We start from the raw sequence: 17,199 nt of genomic DNA on the forward strand, positions 1-17,199 counted from the left end.
ACCGGAAGACAAGTGCAAGTGCCTGAAGTGATACAAAGTGGCATCGAGTTCTCTAACGAAACTGAAGCAGAAATCGAAGCCCAAGTTGAAAGTACTAAAGGAGTGGTGTGAGGAGATAAAAATGACCCAGTTGAAGGAGCATGTACCAGAGTAAGGAGAGCAAATAAACAAGCAAAAGGGCCAAATAGTTGTGAAAAAAAGATCGCAAGAATGAGTATTTCAATAGCTAGGATTCCAGAGCTCATACTTGAAGATGAAACAGACAATGAAAATATGTCAGATCCAAATCAAAAAGTAATGCAGAGATCCAAAAGAGCACCATACTCTGCACCTGAATGGTCCTATTATGTGAACACTGCTCTGAACGTTACACTAGAAGACTTGTAACGTGAACCCTGGACTATAAGAGCCAATCTGACAGCCAAATGATATCACAAAGGAACATTTTTGAAGCAAAATTACGTTGGAAAGTCATAAAGAATAAAACGCTGTACGAAAAATGATAGGTTTATTATTTTAGTTATTTGTTGTACAGAAGATTAACGTAGGCGAATGAAAAGATAGAGAAGAGAAGAGTTAGGGATAACATTTTAGAAGAACAGGAACTAGGTTTAAGGAATGTCTATTTAGAAATCTGAACTGCAAAAAAACCAGAAAAATACCCACTAAATGCCTTATTACAGCCTCCGACCGACATGGCATATTTAAACTCCAACCACCTCATTTGGGTGAGGTGGGGGGAATTCCGAGGCGGTCCCGACGGGCTCAAGGAGCCTGTCAGACAGTCAGAAATGCACCATAATCCCATAAAGATGGCGTTTCCACCGTCTGGATTATGTGGGCACTTTCCCACAGCAATTTCGTGTTGGGCTTTCCAACGTGAAACTGAAGACGGAAAGTATCTTTGGAGGCCCATGGCTGGCCCTTGTTTCTACGTGGCCTCCTCATTTGGGCCTGGGGGCACCTACGGTACCCCCAGAAACATTCCTGCACCATAACGAAGGCACCATGAGGTGTCTGCCACACAGTGCAGGGATGCTTACAAATTTCCATTTTTTAATGGGAGCTTGTGCTGCAGGAGGTTTTAAGCCCATCGCAAAAGCTCCCATTGAAAAAATGGAAGTTTGCGACTGCACCATGTGCGGTCGCATCCTAATGGAGTTGTCAGAACCACTGACCTATGGTCTGGCGGTTTCTTCCCCGAAACGGTGTCGGTCGGATGCAAGTCCAACCGACCTCGTAAAAAGGCCCATACTGTATCAAAGAAGCTATTTACTAAAACCACGGAACTGAGCTTTCTTTGACTTATAGAGAAATGTGTTGCATTAGAAATAAGTGTAAGAGTATCACGGTATCACCTTTTGTAAAAACAGTAATAATGATCATTATAGTACCAATAGGGTTTTCTTTAACACCAGAGACAGAGCATAAGGCAAAGAACCTTACTAATACACACATCTGACCTTAGAGGAAATTCTTTTAGTTATGCCTTTGTAAGCTATAAAAAAAATAATATTCAACTAACTTGTAATCTAGGTTATTCCAAGAATACACTAATGCTACGGATGCAAAGGGCTACTATGTTTGCCCTAATGTACACACTTCTGTTTCTGAAGAGGTTACGTACTATCACATACCTTTGTCTTATGCGGTTTCCTGTAGTATTTTACAATCATTTGTTTATAGATGAGGACATTTTGAATGTATTTATATTCTAATCATGATTTAGTACTTTCTAGGGTGCCCTTGATAGAAAGAATACATTTACACCGGCAAGCAAAAGAGATGGACACAGCTTAGATTTATTTCTTTCCACATACACCTATAGATGTGTAAAGACTTATAAAAACATTGCATCATGCCTAATGCGACAAGTAGAAAAGGCATAAATAATTGGTTTTAGAAAAAAGGTACATGAAGATCATAAAAGTTTCATACATAAAGGGTGATGTTCTAGAGAATGCATGGAAGAAAGAAGAAAACAAATTTAGAAAGAAGATGGTTCCCCTTAACTCAAACTAGACATTCAACACAAGGGGAAAATGTGCATTCACAAAAAGAGAAAACCGAAAAGGACGAGACATGGAGGGATTAGTAGTTGGGAATACACATTCGAATTGGTAGGGGGGAATTGACAGGGGGATCTTGGTAGATATTACAGGGAGACGAAAATGCAATTCCAAGGGTGTACTGGAAACGCTTATTTGCTATTGCCAGCTGATTGGGAAGGAACATGCTATTTAGGCATATTAATTCTGAAGATGCATCATGTTACAAGCTTTGATACACTAACTTAAACACCAGCACATAGACAGAAAAGTAATATTGAAACTGGAACTATATTAATAGGAGATATATTTGGAGCAATAATTCGACCTGTAGGTGTCATTGTAAATGATGAGAAGATTAGGAAATTAGCCACAGTAGTTGACAAAATGGCGACCAGCACATCAGGAGCTTTGCTTGTGATTCACACAGAATTAGTTGCTATAAGGTCTATGGTTTTGCAGGACCGTCTTGCTTTAGACATACCACATGCAGAGAAGGGAGGAGTCTGTCGAATATTTAAGTTAACTGACTGCTGTTCATACATGCCTGACGGAAATAAAGAAATAGAAAGTTATATAAAGAACATTTCAGGTTTAGAACCTGAATTACATGAATTGGAAACACCAAGGGCCCAATTGCGATGTCGGATGGTCCTGAGTCTGTTCGCAGGCAACTCAAGGTGCTGCCACCGGGTGCAGGGTTCAAAAGGGCTGCCATTGGCGGCCTTGCAACCATGGGGACCCAGCTGGGGGCCCTTAAAGACAGTGTCTCAATGCCTTTCTGGGTCGGAAAGGCTGGCACAGAAGGGCAGTATGAAACTGCTATCGTAATCCCTCGGCTTGAAAGAGCCGACCGAGGTATTGCTGAAGGCCTTCCGAATGGAAGATGGGTTTCTGAGCCCGTTGTAAGTCATTTGGAACTCCGGTCAGAAATTATTTCAAACAGGTGATTACGATGTGGTAAGAATGACTCCGACCGACGCCATTCTTACCGCATTGTAATCGGGCCCCAAGTCTGTACGAAAAGTTTGGGAAAGGATTGAGTATTATTGGGAATTGGTTTTCAACAGAGGTGAAAGGTATATTGAAAGCTATATTGATGCCGATAGTAATAGTGGGACTTTATCTAATATTTTGTTATTGTCTATTACTGAGTTGTAGATATTTCTTACAAAAATGACAAGAAAATCTCCAGAATAAATTATCTGAAATGGATATGGGAATGCATGGTATTATGAACGATGACTTTGTGAAATCTCTAAACTTTAGGGGGATAAAAAGAAAGTAACAGGACTCACTTGACGACGAAAGTGCATTCTGAAACAAATTTGCATGTGAAACTTCATTGAGTGATGATTTTAAAATCAGCAGAAGGGAGGGACTGTTAAAGTCTAAATTTCTCATAAAATCTGCCTTGGTTAACGATGAAGAAATTGTGCCTGACATTAGAAAATGCATGTAACTTTATCATATCTGTAGAAAAGAATGCGAAAGTATATAAATGATTCTTTAAAATGTGATAAATAAATCATGTAGCTTTAACCATTGGATAAGATACTTTTTTGAATGCATAAAAATAAACGTGCAGCTTAAATAAATAGCAGGCTCCTATACCTAATGTGCTTATATGACTAGGCTTGAAAAATATTTGTCAACTTCTGCTTGACATTAAAATAAAACATGAAACTGCTGATCTAATCCTCAAGCTGTACAATTGTTCATCACTTCAAAATATGCTGCTCTTGGAGAAATGTATTTCTTTAACTTTCTCACACCATATGATATTCCTCATTTCACTAAACAATGTATTCTGCTATATTTTATAATGAATAGAGTATAAGCAGTGTCAAACTCTTTGAAGTTATTTGTTTGCATGGTCTCATTAAGACTTTCTGATAGAAATGTTTAATTGCTTTAGACTAGCCCTCTGTCCACACAATAGGATAATGACAACAGCTAACAGAATAGGCTTGCAAGGGGTCACATAAGAACCTTCCCTCATATATCTGATGCAAGACATATTAGAAACTTTAGTTAACTGCTCACCGGCATGAATGTTTACCGTGAGAAATGGGAGGAAAGACGACAGACCAACGAAAGACCCATTTCCATTGGACGAATCATGATGAATGTTGCAAATGTTTTATTTTTCATATATACTTATTCCTAGTTAGAGAGGCTATGCTATTCTTCCTTTTACCATGCCACCTTACCCATGATGCTTTATGCATTACTTTTTCCTGAACTGCTTATTTTGGGTAGTTCATTCATTGACTAACTAGATGCTCCAGAATCTAGCTCTTTTCCAAGAGAACTCTTAGTGGGTTCTTATTTAGGTTAGGACTCAGACTAGAATAGAACAATTTCCTTAACGGACACACTGGCTATATTATACTGATGCTAATGAAACATTTTCTTGATATTTCAATAAATTGACTAACCTGAATAAAAATGACAAAAACAATACTAATGTCTTAATGAGAAATAAACCTTTAAAACTATTCCAAACCTCTTGTCATTGACTGAACATTGTCAAAGAAAGTTGATGATAATGTTTGCAATGCAATGTATTACTGCTCCATTCTGCTATGGCGGCCAAGATCTGTTGGCCTGAAGATGGAGGAACGCCAAAAATAGGAGGCTTTTGTTGTAAGTGCTTTGGGTCCGCACTGGTCATCAAATTCCCCTCCCAAATTTTGGCCGCTAACACCGTTAAGTATAATAATATTAATAATACATATTTGTAAAGCACAAACATATCACCCCTTAAGGTTTCAAGGTGCTGGGGCCGTCAGGGAGATTAAGTGAACTATTGCCTTGAGTCACATGATGGTAAGCTGAGCTGCCACCGGCGATCGAACCGTGAACCCTGCATTCAGAAGTCAGCTGCTCTGGCTGCTGCCCCACACCTCTCTTACAAAGAATTGGCCTCTTAATCCGCTCTGTACATGTCTGTTGCCCCTTCTAGATTCACACTAATTAGCTTCCATGTCAGAAACCTCAGAGGCCTCCCCAAAACTCACGTCTTTCTTCATATGCTACTGCTACATCATGCTGCACTTGTTGGATGTGGAAGCACGCTAAGTATATGTGTAAAGTATGTACACAAATATTAACCCTTTCCAGGTCCATCTTTCACACCTACTAGGCACTGCTTGCAACAGGAATGAAACTCAGTGTGTATCTGATGCTTAAAATATTTAAATATGAGCTTCTGAAATCCCTATTTCATTAGAACTCTTTATTTGCCATTCCTCCGCCTTCTCCCCATTTGCCCTTTCTCACAGTTGTTAATAAATAGAAAACTCTTCAGCATGGGCTTTGAATATCTGTGTCACTGTTGAGCTTGAACACCTTTGCTGGTAAACATTGCCCTTGAGAAAGAACTGATTGGAGTAAGCAAAGGAACTACTAGATTGACGCCCGCCATTAACCTTTTGTCTGCTGTCCTTCTCCGTAATGATGTGTACGTCATCCCAGCTGAAGTATTAGTAAACAAAAACGTTGCAAATGTCCTCATTTACATATATCCATAGACATCAGATGGATGAAATGCTCCTGATATATGTATATACATGCCCAAACACACAACTCCTCACCATTGCATGATATAGATGCCCCCACGAGTTTTATTAGTGCCTCCTGGTGTACATCTCCTTGAAAGCATTTACAGAGACATCACTGACAATCGGCGACTCACTTGAAGGCAAGTGAAAATTCGCCAGTTTCTTGAGGAAAATCAAAAATATGGTGTAGAATCCACCAGCTGAATTGGCTCCACACCAATATCAATTTTGTGGAGAACATGCAGTAGTGCGTATTTAGATAGTGCTTCAGGATTTTGAGAATTTTCAGTTCCCTCGAAACTAAATGAGGCCAAACACAGGCAGATTGTTAAGGATGACTTTTTGAAGAATTTATAATGCATGCCATTTGTGTGGCTGATCATTCCAGATTTTATATAACCTAAATAGGAAAATGCGTTATTGGTTTTCATTAAATTTAACAGCATTGCTGTAACATAGATGTGGGGAAAGATGCACTTAAAAGAAAACAACTACTATGCCAGATAACTTTACTGCATATCCGCGTTCCGAATTCTTATATGTAATTAACTGAAAATAAAAAATACTTCCCGGCAGCATCCTAATTCACAAACTCAGAATAATGCAACTGAGGTGTCAAACAGTAGGGACGCACAAATACAAACACAAACACACAAATTATGTGTCAGTTTATGCACACACACACTCAAACACGCGCGTAACAACATGCACCATGCTCGTATCTGGATAGTAGTTTATGGGCGATACTATACATCTTTCTTCCAGACGCAACACAATAACAGTCTCTTTTGGGCCTGCACGGCCGCCGTGTGCCTTGCCTGTGACGTCAGCAGCCATGAGTCCCTCGGCCCGGATGATCTTCAGCTGCAGGCAGCCCATATCCTTCAGATTATGAAATGACCGAAGAAGGCTCTGGAACGAAAGAAAGCAGAGCGAACAGTGAGTGGATCCATTCACAATCATGTCTTCCATCGCTTGGCGTGATGCCGCCCAACATCACCTGACATATATAGAAATGCATATGCAGAGTGTGGAAAACTTAATTCAGCACATCCAATGCAAGGTGCCTTGAAAGTGACTATTCCAATTAAACTGTGTGCCAGTCAAGCCAACATTGCTATTCTTCTGAAGACGCGTTTGTCGCTCGTAATTTTAAGTATGCTGCTCTGCAAGGGAAAAAACTCCTCCGCGATCAAATTAGCAACAGACAGGCATAAAGGTATAAAGTGCTGGCCGCTTTTTTATTAATAAGAGAATGTTGACACTCTGTATTCACCTGATCGCTCCCAGAGGAGATTTTACAGTTTTCAACCATACGACCTTGCAAGCTACGCCTAAGAAACACTGAGCTAAATGTTTTTGCCTGAGCCTTATTGTACGGTCGATATTTATCACCCGGATTAACTTCTAATCTGTTTTTATCAAATTTTCTTCCTGGGAACCATGATCACACAACACAATGCAGGAAAGGCACACTTAAACGTCTGTTTATAGTTTTGAAGTAAGGCTCCTGGGTGTTACCGATAGCCTTGCTAACATTTAGATGACGGTGGTATATAAGGCTTGTTTATTATATATATGGGAGCTGGAACCGTAATGCAGCTCGTTCGAAGGGGTTGTGGCCTACTCGAGGGAAGGGAGTTCACGGTGGCGGCTCCTCCGCTATGGTGAAGGAGCATCGATTCGCAGCTTTTGAGCTGTGAGTTATTATCATTTAATGTTTCCTTTGCGGGCGGGCGAGGCAATGTGTCATGACTGCGCAATGACTGTTTGGTCGGCGCTCTCGGGCCACCCAAAACAGTCAAGCACACTTTCCCTGTTCTCCATGCAGGTTGCATAACAGCCTGCATGGAGAACATGCCCAGGCCCCCAATCCTTGGTTGACTGTCCAACCAGAATAATCAAAATCAATCACAACTCTGCAATGCAGCGTTGTGATTGGTTAGGCTGTTCTTCCTGGCTTCCTGTCCCTCGAGTCCCACGAGGAGAGCAGGAGCAGAGACGCTGGACCCGGCGGCCAGGTGAGTGTATATATATATATTTTTAATTGTCTTACATTGCGCAACCCTGTACCCCCCATGTGCCCCTCCCTACCCCAGCAAGACATGCTGGCTGCCACTGAGTTCACGGAAAATGACGGGCTAATATTTCCAGAAGACACCTGAAGCACTCTTTGGGCACCTCTTTGCCCTCCTCTGGTACCAGCTTTCTAACGTGACTTGTTGATGAATCCGACTGAACAATGGCAGCCCCAGACGTGTGCTGCACTCTTAACTTTAGCACATTTTATAGAAAGTCCTGGCGCAGTTTGTGAACAAACTTATTCCTTTGCCAGCCACTGCCCACTCTGTTGTTCACGTAGCAGAATACTAAATTAGTTGAGGAAGTGAGAGAACTGTCGTCTTTTTTTCCCTCTTAATCAAAATATAAAAATGTGATGGATACAAAGTCTTCAGCAATTCATTTGTTGCCACTGAGAGGCCCGCAGAGTAACATTTCATTCTGTGATTATTTACTCATATTACCATTAAAAAATTGTTCCAAACTCCAACCAACTACAGTCAAATTGGTTTTGATCTAGAGCCACGTAATTTGTGCTCCACACTTACACATCACAGAAACGTTGTTTTTGCATATACCTCACCATGTACTCTGTGTGCCTAACTTTATTAAGGTGGAGTGATGCATTCAAATGTACTCCTGAAGTGTGTTCACTGAACACAACTAGAGACTCAAGAACGTGTGCACATTAATGTTTAGTTTAATCATGAAAAAGTGTAGTACTCACTTATATTTATATCTCAAATCTTAATGCATTTATTTGAAGCATATTGCATATGTAACAGTGAATGCACTATTGATTTTGCAGATATTTTGAAGTTATACGCACATCTATAGTCCTGTATTCGAATTGCACATTGAAAATGGCTAAGTTAGCTTGACTAGGCCTTTATTTATTAACATGAGATGCATTTTTCCTTATTTTGTTTGTTCTTTTCTTTGCAGGTGTGGTCTCATGATTTCATAGCTAGAGAAAATAGTATTGTGTATTAGAGATAGTGAGGCCTGAGAAGCAAAATCTTGGCATGGGTGGGATGATTTAATGAGCAGAAGAAGCCTTCTATTCATTGCAAGGGCGCCCAAAGTTACAACAACCTTCCATGCTTTTGGAATAGGAAATCTAAGTGATGTTGCCGATATCAACGATGGGAAGAGCAGAAACAGTGGTATGTAGGTGGCATCAAATAGGATGATGGCTTGAGAAACTTGATGGGTTTATTTGGTGTTCACACAGGAGCAGAGCAGACTCTTTTTGGATTTTGAGCCGATCCCTTTGGACTTTGAGGGGTACAGACCTCTCTGCATCATTTACTCTTGCATGAGTGTAACTTTAAGCTAACGCCTATTTCCATGTGTTACAAGACTTCTACTGAAGTTTTTATTATGCTGACACAATCCAGCGTTTTTAAATCTCCATGAAACCTTTTTTTCTGAACCATCCTCATTCTAGACTTAGAGCCTGATTAGACAACCCTTAAATTTGTTCATGTTTAGGAAGGAAGATTGAAGTTTCTTCAAGGATTGAGAATTCCTGGTATCTGTGTTGCTGTAACTGTATTCCTCGTATGCCTTATGCTACTGGGACTGAACTTATTCCGGCGTTTCAGCTAGTGGTTATGATTTTGTATCTTTATAATGTGATTTTGATTTGCACCTATGTTGGATTGATTATTAACTTGTAATAAAGCTACTTAACTTTAGTTACTGATCTTAGTCTTTATTGTTTGGCCATATGGGTTACACAAACTTTAAATTGTTTATTTAAATCTCGACTCCCTTTTGCCTCTCGGTCAACCAGAAAGATCTATCAGGTGAGAAATGGTGACCACTTCCTGCACGCTCCCAAACACAAATGGAGGAGTCCTGCCAAACTATTAAGCCATGTCCCTTCTTCATGATAGCCCAAGCTGCCTTATAGCCACTTCACCCATTTTGAGGCTCATCGAGGATGGATAGCTTCAGTCTCTATTGGCAATCCACTTTTAGGAGACTCATTAAGAGAAAAAGTGATGAATAGAAATTCTTCAGTCAAAAGATGTTAACTTTAGTGCCTTCTGTTTTCAATTCTTATAATCGCTTTCATTATTGTATGGCATTGTTTTTATTTTTGCTAAAATTTAATAAAAATTTCTTAAACAAAAAAAAAGATGTTAACAACCGGAAAGTCTTCTGAGCATCATTCTTATTCATTGTCTTTTTACTTGTCTGTGTCTTTACCTAAGGAAACTGATCATATGCAAATCAGACTAGGCCTAACCTCAAAGAAGAAGCTGAGTCCAAACTGCTAATTCTAGGTACATGCAAACCAGTGTTGGAAAGTAGGGGGATCATGCCAGATCCCAGTTCTGCCAGCTATTTTTGGCCCGATCTGGGATCTGGCCAAACAATGAAAACATTTCCTGGTGTCATTTTCCCAACACTTTGGCACATTTAGCTGCGCCTGCACATTTTCTGCATTCCGTCTGGAGCAGCAATGTGCAGGCGGTGAGGTAGCTTCTGATTTTTTATTTCAATTCAATTTGATCTTTATTTCGGCCCTACATGGCCATAAAAGATTTGCATAGCAAGTACATTTCATTTACAAAATGCATATCAAAAACCATTTTTGGAACAACTAACAATTGTTGCTGATAAAATCAAAACAGTTTAAAAGAGACAGAAATAAAAACGTGGTGGCATACCTGGCTAGAGATACGTTTGGACAAGGAGCTGGAAAGTGAACCATAAAAATACATACTAACAAACCACTGAACAAATAAAACCAAATGGGCAAGTGGTATACAACATTGACCTTATAGCTTTAGGCCTTTTTTCCTGCGCACAAAGTGGATGGAAAGCAAGAATCTACTGACACTAAATACTATTGTTCGGGTTGTGTCAGATTTGATCATTCTTAGTGCCGTCTTACATGACCTTATTCCCAAAAGATTACATAAAGGTTTAATCCACTTTCTTCTGGCCATCGCATAGGCTGGGCAGAAGAGAAGGATATGCTGGTCATCCTCCTTGAGATTGCCCTCGCACATAGTACAGGTTTCGCTGGCCGTTGTATCATCAACATTACCCCTTCTAGGCCAGCGTGCCAGGGTTGAGTTGGTCATACGGTTACCATATCTTAGCTTCATGAATAGGGTTTTGGCTAGCGGGGGCTCAACTTCATCAAGGAAATTCCCAAAAAGGGGCTCATCCTTGAAGTTTAAAAAGTTGTTTACTAAAGTCCCGCCACTATTTCCATCAGTTATTTGGTTGTTAATAAAACCCCATTTTTTATTTCAGCTGGCCCAGAAAAAAGGTTTGATTTAAACAACCATCAGCCCTCCTTTTATTCACCTATCATCCTGAATGGGAGCCATTTGAAGTCTAACACGCAGATGCCAAAGAATGAAAGAAACAAAGGCGCACAGCTTGTTACCACTTCACAAGTACTTAAGAGAAACTTTTGAAGGCAGGTTTCAACTTTATTCGACTTGCACAGTAAGAAAGCAAGATTTCTCTGTCTGTATGAGTAATTACACAAATATTTATTTAAATGACACCTATTTGTTGGGGGCGGGAAATCTTTTTATTAACTTGCTCAAGGTCTCATACAATACACGGCAGTGTTCAATTGGCATGTAAGAGAACAACATTGCATTGTACATTCGAAGGCAAACTTGGCAGTATAATGGACCAGTTACACTTATTCCCCCTGCCCAGCCCCACCCCGCATGGCTCGATACTTCCGCCTAGTCCCCCACACCTTCCTCCATTTCTTAACACATCCCCTGGACTTGTAGATCGTTTCCTCCGCCCTCTGACACCAATCCAAGTCTCGTACCCATTGGTCCCATTGTGGGGGTGCCTGCGCCCCCCAGCAACTGGCTATATTATGTTTTGCCACCCTGGGTGCTATAGCTAACCAGAGCTCGTTATACCTGGACTGGACCAGTCTGTGGCTCCTTCAATCATAAGTAATAGCCACCTGGGTTCCACCGGAACCTGCGATCCCACCACTGTTGCCATCGTGTGTGCTACTTTGGTCCAGAAGGGCACTATGTTCGGGCATTTCCAAAGAATATGGAAAAATGTACCCTCCCCCTGACATCCCTTCACACACAGGGAGGGCAGGCTCCTGCCCCATGAGAACAGGTGAGTTTGCGGGTAATACACCCGATGCAAGATTTTTAATTGCACGAGACGGAACTTAGTCCGGATTGCAATTTCGCGGGGGCTTCCTCGTCCTCCAGGCCTCCGTTATCCCCCTCCCATCTCTCCCGCAGTGACACTAGAGGGTCAGGCATATTATTTATGATCTTGGGGTAGATAGTTGACGTGGGTTTTCCTAGAATGGGGTCGAGTAGGAGCCTGTCTTCCATAGGAGAATATTCCGGGATCGAAGTGTCTGTGTGTATGTGAGAGTGCAGGGCATGTGTAAAGCGCAAATAGTGATAGTGTTGGGAGTCATGTAGTTGGTACTCTTTTTTTTAGATAGTCAAAGGATCTAGAGGTACTCCCCTTCCATACATCGCCTAAGTAGTCAATCCCGATTGATTTCAATCCCTTGAAGCCTGTTAGTCTTGTCACCTCCATTAGCTGGTCTCCGAGCCAGAACGGGGTTCTACCCGATAGGGTGCCTGCGCACCCCAGAAATTATTAGCCTCCCTCCAGCACTGAAGCAACACCCCGTGTGCAAAGGTAGATCCCTGCATTGCTTACGCGAGTACAGAAGAGGCTCACAATTGCCCCCCGGCATGACATATCTATCCACCCTGTAAGCCGGTCCCGACCCCACCGCGTACACCCAGTCATTAACCACCTGCAGCTGGGAAGCCCAATAGTACAATTGGACATCCGGGAGGGCCAGCCCCCCGTCGTACACCCCTCTTGTGAGCTTTCGCAGCGCTATCCTCGGGTTCCCACCCTCCCAGAGCAGTGTCAGCAAAGCTTAGGATATGCACCTGAACACCCCACTGGGGACCGGGTATGGCGTATTTTGTAGTATGTATAGGAGTCACGGCAATGTCAACATCTTAAAGAGTTCAACGCCCCATCAGGGATAGAGGCAAGGATCTCCAGTGGGTAACATCCGATGCTAGTCACGCCAGGTGGGGCTTAAGATTTTTGGTGAAGAACTCCGCTTTGTCCCTGGTGACGTATACCCCCAGATATTTGAATCCCTCAGTCACTATTGAGACAGGATACCTCGTCGGAATCCACGGGAGGGGCCCAAGAGGCCGTACCTGTTTATGGTTCTTCAGCGACTGGGCTTTGGACCGTTTTTTGTAGTTGGGTGCGCCTGTTGTATGAACAACCGGTGGCGAGGGTGAGAGTTAATGGAGCGATGTCTCGGGCATTTCCCCTGCGCAGAGGCACCAGGCAGGGATGCCCCCTGTCCCCTCTCCTCTTCCCCCCTGCCCTGGAACCGCTGTCCCACTGGATTCGAAGGAACAGATCTTTCTGGGGCTTGGCACTCACTGATAAATGGGAGGAGCTTATATCCCTATACGCAGATGATATTGTCCTCTACATGACCGGACCCTACCACTCAATAGCGCAGGCACTTCGTCTCTTCAAATTGTTTGCTAGCTACTCCGGTTACACGATTAACTGGGCCAAATCCTTGATTTATCCCCTCTTGGGCCCCCCCGCGGATTCCGACGACGTATCCTGCCTCAATAGTGACTGGAGCAGTTTTACAAGTGTCTCTGTACATCCTCCCTAGCGTTACCTAGATACCTAATAATGAATGAAATAATTTTATAGAGTGTGCAATACCTGAAGGTGTCTTAGCTCTATACGGATCAGAACCGGGAGACCTACCCCCTGAGGATTTACCGCTGGCATAGCTAATGCCCTACTGAGAAAAATAACCAGGTCTTCAACTGTTTTCTGAATAGCTGCAAGACAGGTTGCGAACGTAAGGCAAAAGGCAAGGAGTTCCATAGTTTCCCTCCTCAGTACAAGAGCATTCTTCCACCCCACTTTGCTTTGCTTATTCTTGGGACAGTGATCACGTGCTCCAATCTCGATCTAAGGTTCCTACAAGGAATATACGAGGAGAACCGATCCTGAAAAAAGGTCTGACCGGCTCTGTGAAGGGCCTTGTGGATAATGCAAAGGGCCTTAAATAAAATCCTCTTTTCCACTGGCAGCCAGTGGAGGCCATGCATTAAATGAGAGATTGGTCCAAATTTGGGGACCTTCAATAATGTTCTTGCTGCTGCATTTTGCAGAGACTGGAGCTTTTTTATCAGATCTTTAGAGGTGCCTAGATATAAGACATTATAATAATCTATCTTCGAGAAGATGAGTGCCATCATCACCGTTTTCTGTAGATAAGACTGTGCCAATTTAGGATATCCCAGAATTTACTGGGCAACAGTAGACGGGCTTGCTTTCATTGATCTTATCCTCTGAATAAATATAAAAAAAGGACCCTGATCCCTCACCCACACAAGGTGGCATGCTTCATCATTGGGTTTGCTGCTTGCCTTCAACTAAGCCCCTTGCAGGAAGGCTCACCATAAGCTCTTTTGAGTTGTGTGTGTGTGAGTTTAATTCATTCTGGGAACTACCATTTTAAGGTGTTTCATTTAGTCACCTGGCAAAGTCGCTGATTGTTAAAGTCAAAGTTGGATCAGACGCACAAAAATCCTTTATTCTATGTCCCATAAATAGAAGATTTAAAAAGTCAGTGACAACAGATTTTATTAAGTGCCTGCCTCGTAGTTGAGTAAAGGTCAACATGTTTCTACCCCTTATACGTGTGCCTATTGTTCGCGGGCATTCTTCAGGACCACACAGACCTGTGCTCTACTTGCTAGTTTCTAATCTCCTAGTCAATACTGTGTTCTATGTAGGTGAAAGGGAAATGTAAATGCAAAACCTGCAAGCTAGCATAGATGATTTCCCTGTAAAGTTTTCAGTCAGAGCATAATACTTAGTAAGAAACCACACAGAGCACATAGTCATCAGTACTCCTTTATAACTACATTTTACATCTAAGAGAATTTTTACTCGTTGTGCTGATGGCCCAATTATTCTTACCCACCACTCACACACCACCAGCCGTGGCCCGTGGAGGGATTTGCAGTGGGGCAGGCAGGTGGGGCGGGGGAGGGGCAAGGTGGGGGGGTGATCCCTCCACCCTGCCCCTCCCCCGCCCCACCTGCCTGCCTGCCCCACCGCAACTCCCTCCACGGGCCGCGGCTGCACACCACCAACCGTGGAAACGAGGTGTGAACGATAATGGTAGCTATTGTTCTCACATCTTTGTATGCTCACCTATTGTGTACTAATCGTAGGACCGGTGCAGTAGCATGCTAATACAGTCTCTATAACATTATTCTATGACTTCTATGATGAAGCCTTACAGTCAGAGCTGCCAACTTTGGAGCTGGGGAACCTGGTTCGAGCCTCGGCTCAGCATCCTTTGATTCTGGACAAATCACGTAATCTCCCAGCGCCTACCAAAACATGAATGTGTCTTTGTTTAACGTAACTGGTGCTCATGTAAAGCGCTCTAATACCTTTGGGTCGAGTTTGCGCTATATAAATCTGCAAAAAAATACATATAAAGAGTTAAAAACATTTATTCAGAGAGTGTCTGTGTGTTCAATTGAGTGTTGCTCTTGCAGACAGAAGCTTCCTACCTGTTTAGGATCAGCCTGTCTGCTCTGACCTTAATTCACCCACCTGTTCCTCGTAGGGCAAGTAATATAACCATTTTCAAATCCATTTCCAAATGTTTTATGGCAGCGCTGTATGAGTCATCTTATGTCGGACATGTCAGCCGTGAAGCGACCTGTGCAGTCAATGGATACATGCTCAATGTGCAGCATCAGTAATACATAATGATGCTACGTGTGTATATGATATACTCGTATAGAGCAGGTTGACTTGGGAAATGCCATGAGTTTCCATAAAGTAACTACATTTCTGAATTGTTTTAATTCATTTGATATAACAAAATCCAGAGGAGGATTGCTCTACACAATTAATAAGCCGGTCAAGTTGGTGTTCTGTGAATGTATAGAGTGTGATAGTTTGTCTCGATGGGGAGAATGATGAACCAATTTTTTAAGAAGGAAACACGTGATTAGCTCAACCACTCCTGCAACCCTGTTAAGTTACTGGATAAGAGACACATATGTCTAAGAGGATAAGCATGGTGGTATGCTCTTGACTGACTCTCTCCAACACCATATTCACATATAATTTGGATAACTTTACCACATAATCCTACTGGTTCTGACAATGTTAAATCTATATCAAGTGGTTACACAAGGAACTCTGAAATACTTCCCATATTTTACAGTTCCCTGTAAAATATTCTTTTTAACGGCATTTTCTGCAATAAAAGCACCTAAACAGGCAATACTCTTTACCTCACCTTAACCTAACAGATAAAACTACAAATAAATAATTTTACACACAAGATTAGGCATCACATTACCTTTATGGCCTTGACAGAGACTACTCTGAATTGTTCTTTGGTTTGATTATGTCTTGTTGTTTAATTACATTTATTGTTTAACTGTAATCCCTTTTAGCTGGTGTTATTTATTGGTATACATATTTTGCAGTCATACGCATTGGTTTTGGTGTGTTAGTTATTGTTTACATGGCTGCTGTGCGAGTTATGGATTGTGCCCGTAACAGTAACGTCTGAATTTCAGTGGTTGTTTGGTTTTAATATGCAGTGCGGTGGCAGCAAGCCCAGACCCTGCGTCCAACCCAGAGGAGCACTGTGTTTGGGTAATGGCAGCTTTAACAGAAATGTTTAAGTTACAGCCAAAGAATCAGGGGGCGGTGGAATCACAAATCAGCTGCAGGATTTGTGAATCTGCAGTGGACGATGGGAGCAAAATCTACCTAGTCCAATACTGTGCCTTAATGTTTTTTTTATTGGATTTGCAGCTTAAAATAAGATTCCATTTTAACGGATTAGATACCTCTAAAATGTAATTTCTTCATTCCCAGACTGGAATTTTTTTCTCAAACACTAATGTATAGATGTATACTAAACCAAGTAAAGCATTGAGAAGGTTCATTCAGATCCATTAAGTGGGCCCAAAAAGTAGGAGGTGTCACAAGAATGACTTTTCCTGTTTTAATACCAAAAGGATCCTTTGCTCGTTATTACAGAAATCACCTCACACTTCGCATGAAAGTAGAACTTTACTCAAGGAACTGTCTTTACTTTGTTTGATTTAAATCTGTTCAATAGTTTGGGACTATAAACCCACAGCAAAGCTTTGTGAGAAGGGGCCACAAACCCATAGCAAGCTTCATTTTTTTTTTTTGAAAATATATTTTTATTGCAGATGGTCATTACACATTGACGCCGGTCAAGAATTATACAATCATCATTTGGATTCAATGACATCAAGAAGTTTGGCATACACAGCCATTTAGCCCACAACCCGGAGGACGGGCGGCAACATGCGCACTTCATATTATCATAACCACATCCGGCCAACAAAGATCCTACATCTGCTTTTCTTTTTCTCCCAGTACCCCAACCAACAAGCTAAACTATCCCC

The 17,199-nt window shown here is 41.8% G+C and overlaps 1 protein-coding gene across 3 annotated transcripts in view; it reads right to left on the reverse strand.

The window, feature by feature from the left end:
• The window catches only part of MCTP1 (multiple C2 and transmembrane domain containing 1), a 2,466,151-nt gene that overhangs the window by 802,211 nt on the left and 1,646,741 nt on the right, over positions 1 to 17,199 (reverse strand). For all 3 annotated transcript variants that reach the window (XM_078675397.1, XM_078675396.1, XM_078675394.1), the window contains one exon: positions 6,433 to 6,526. In XM_078675397.1, the coding sequence (XP_078531523.1) occupies positions 6,433 to 6,526 (94 nt within the window). The remainder of the gene's footprint in view (positions 1 to 6,432; positions 6,527 to 17,199) is intronic.

The sequence above is a fragment of the Lissotriton helveticus genome, chromosome 2_1 (genome assembly GCF_964261635.1).
Source record: "Lissotriton helveticus chromosome 2_1, aLisHel1.1, whole genome shotgun sequence".
NCBI lineage: Eukaryota > Metazoa > Chordata > Amphibia > Caudata > Salamandridae > Lissotriton > Lissotriton helveticus.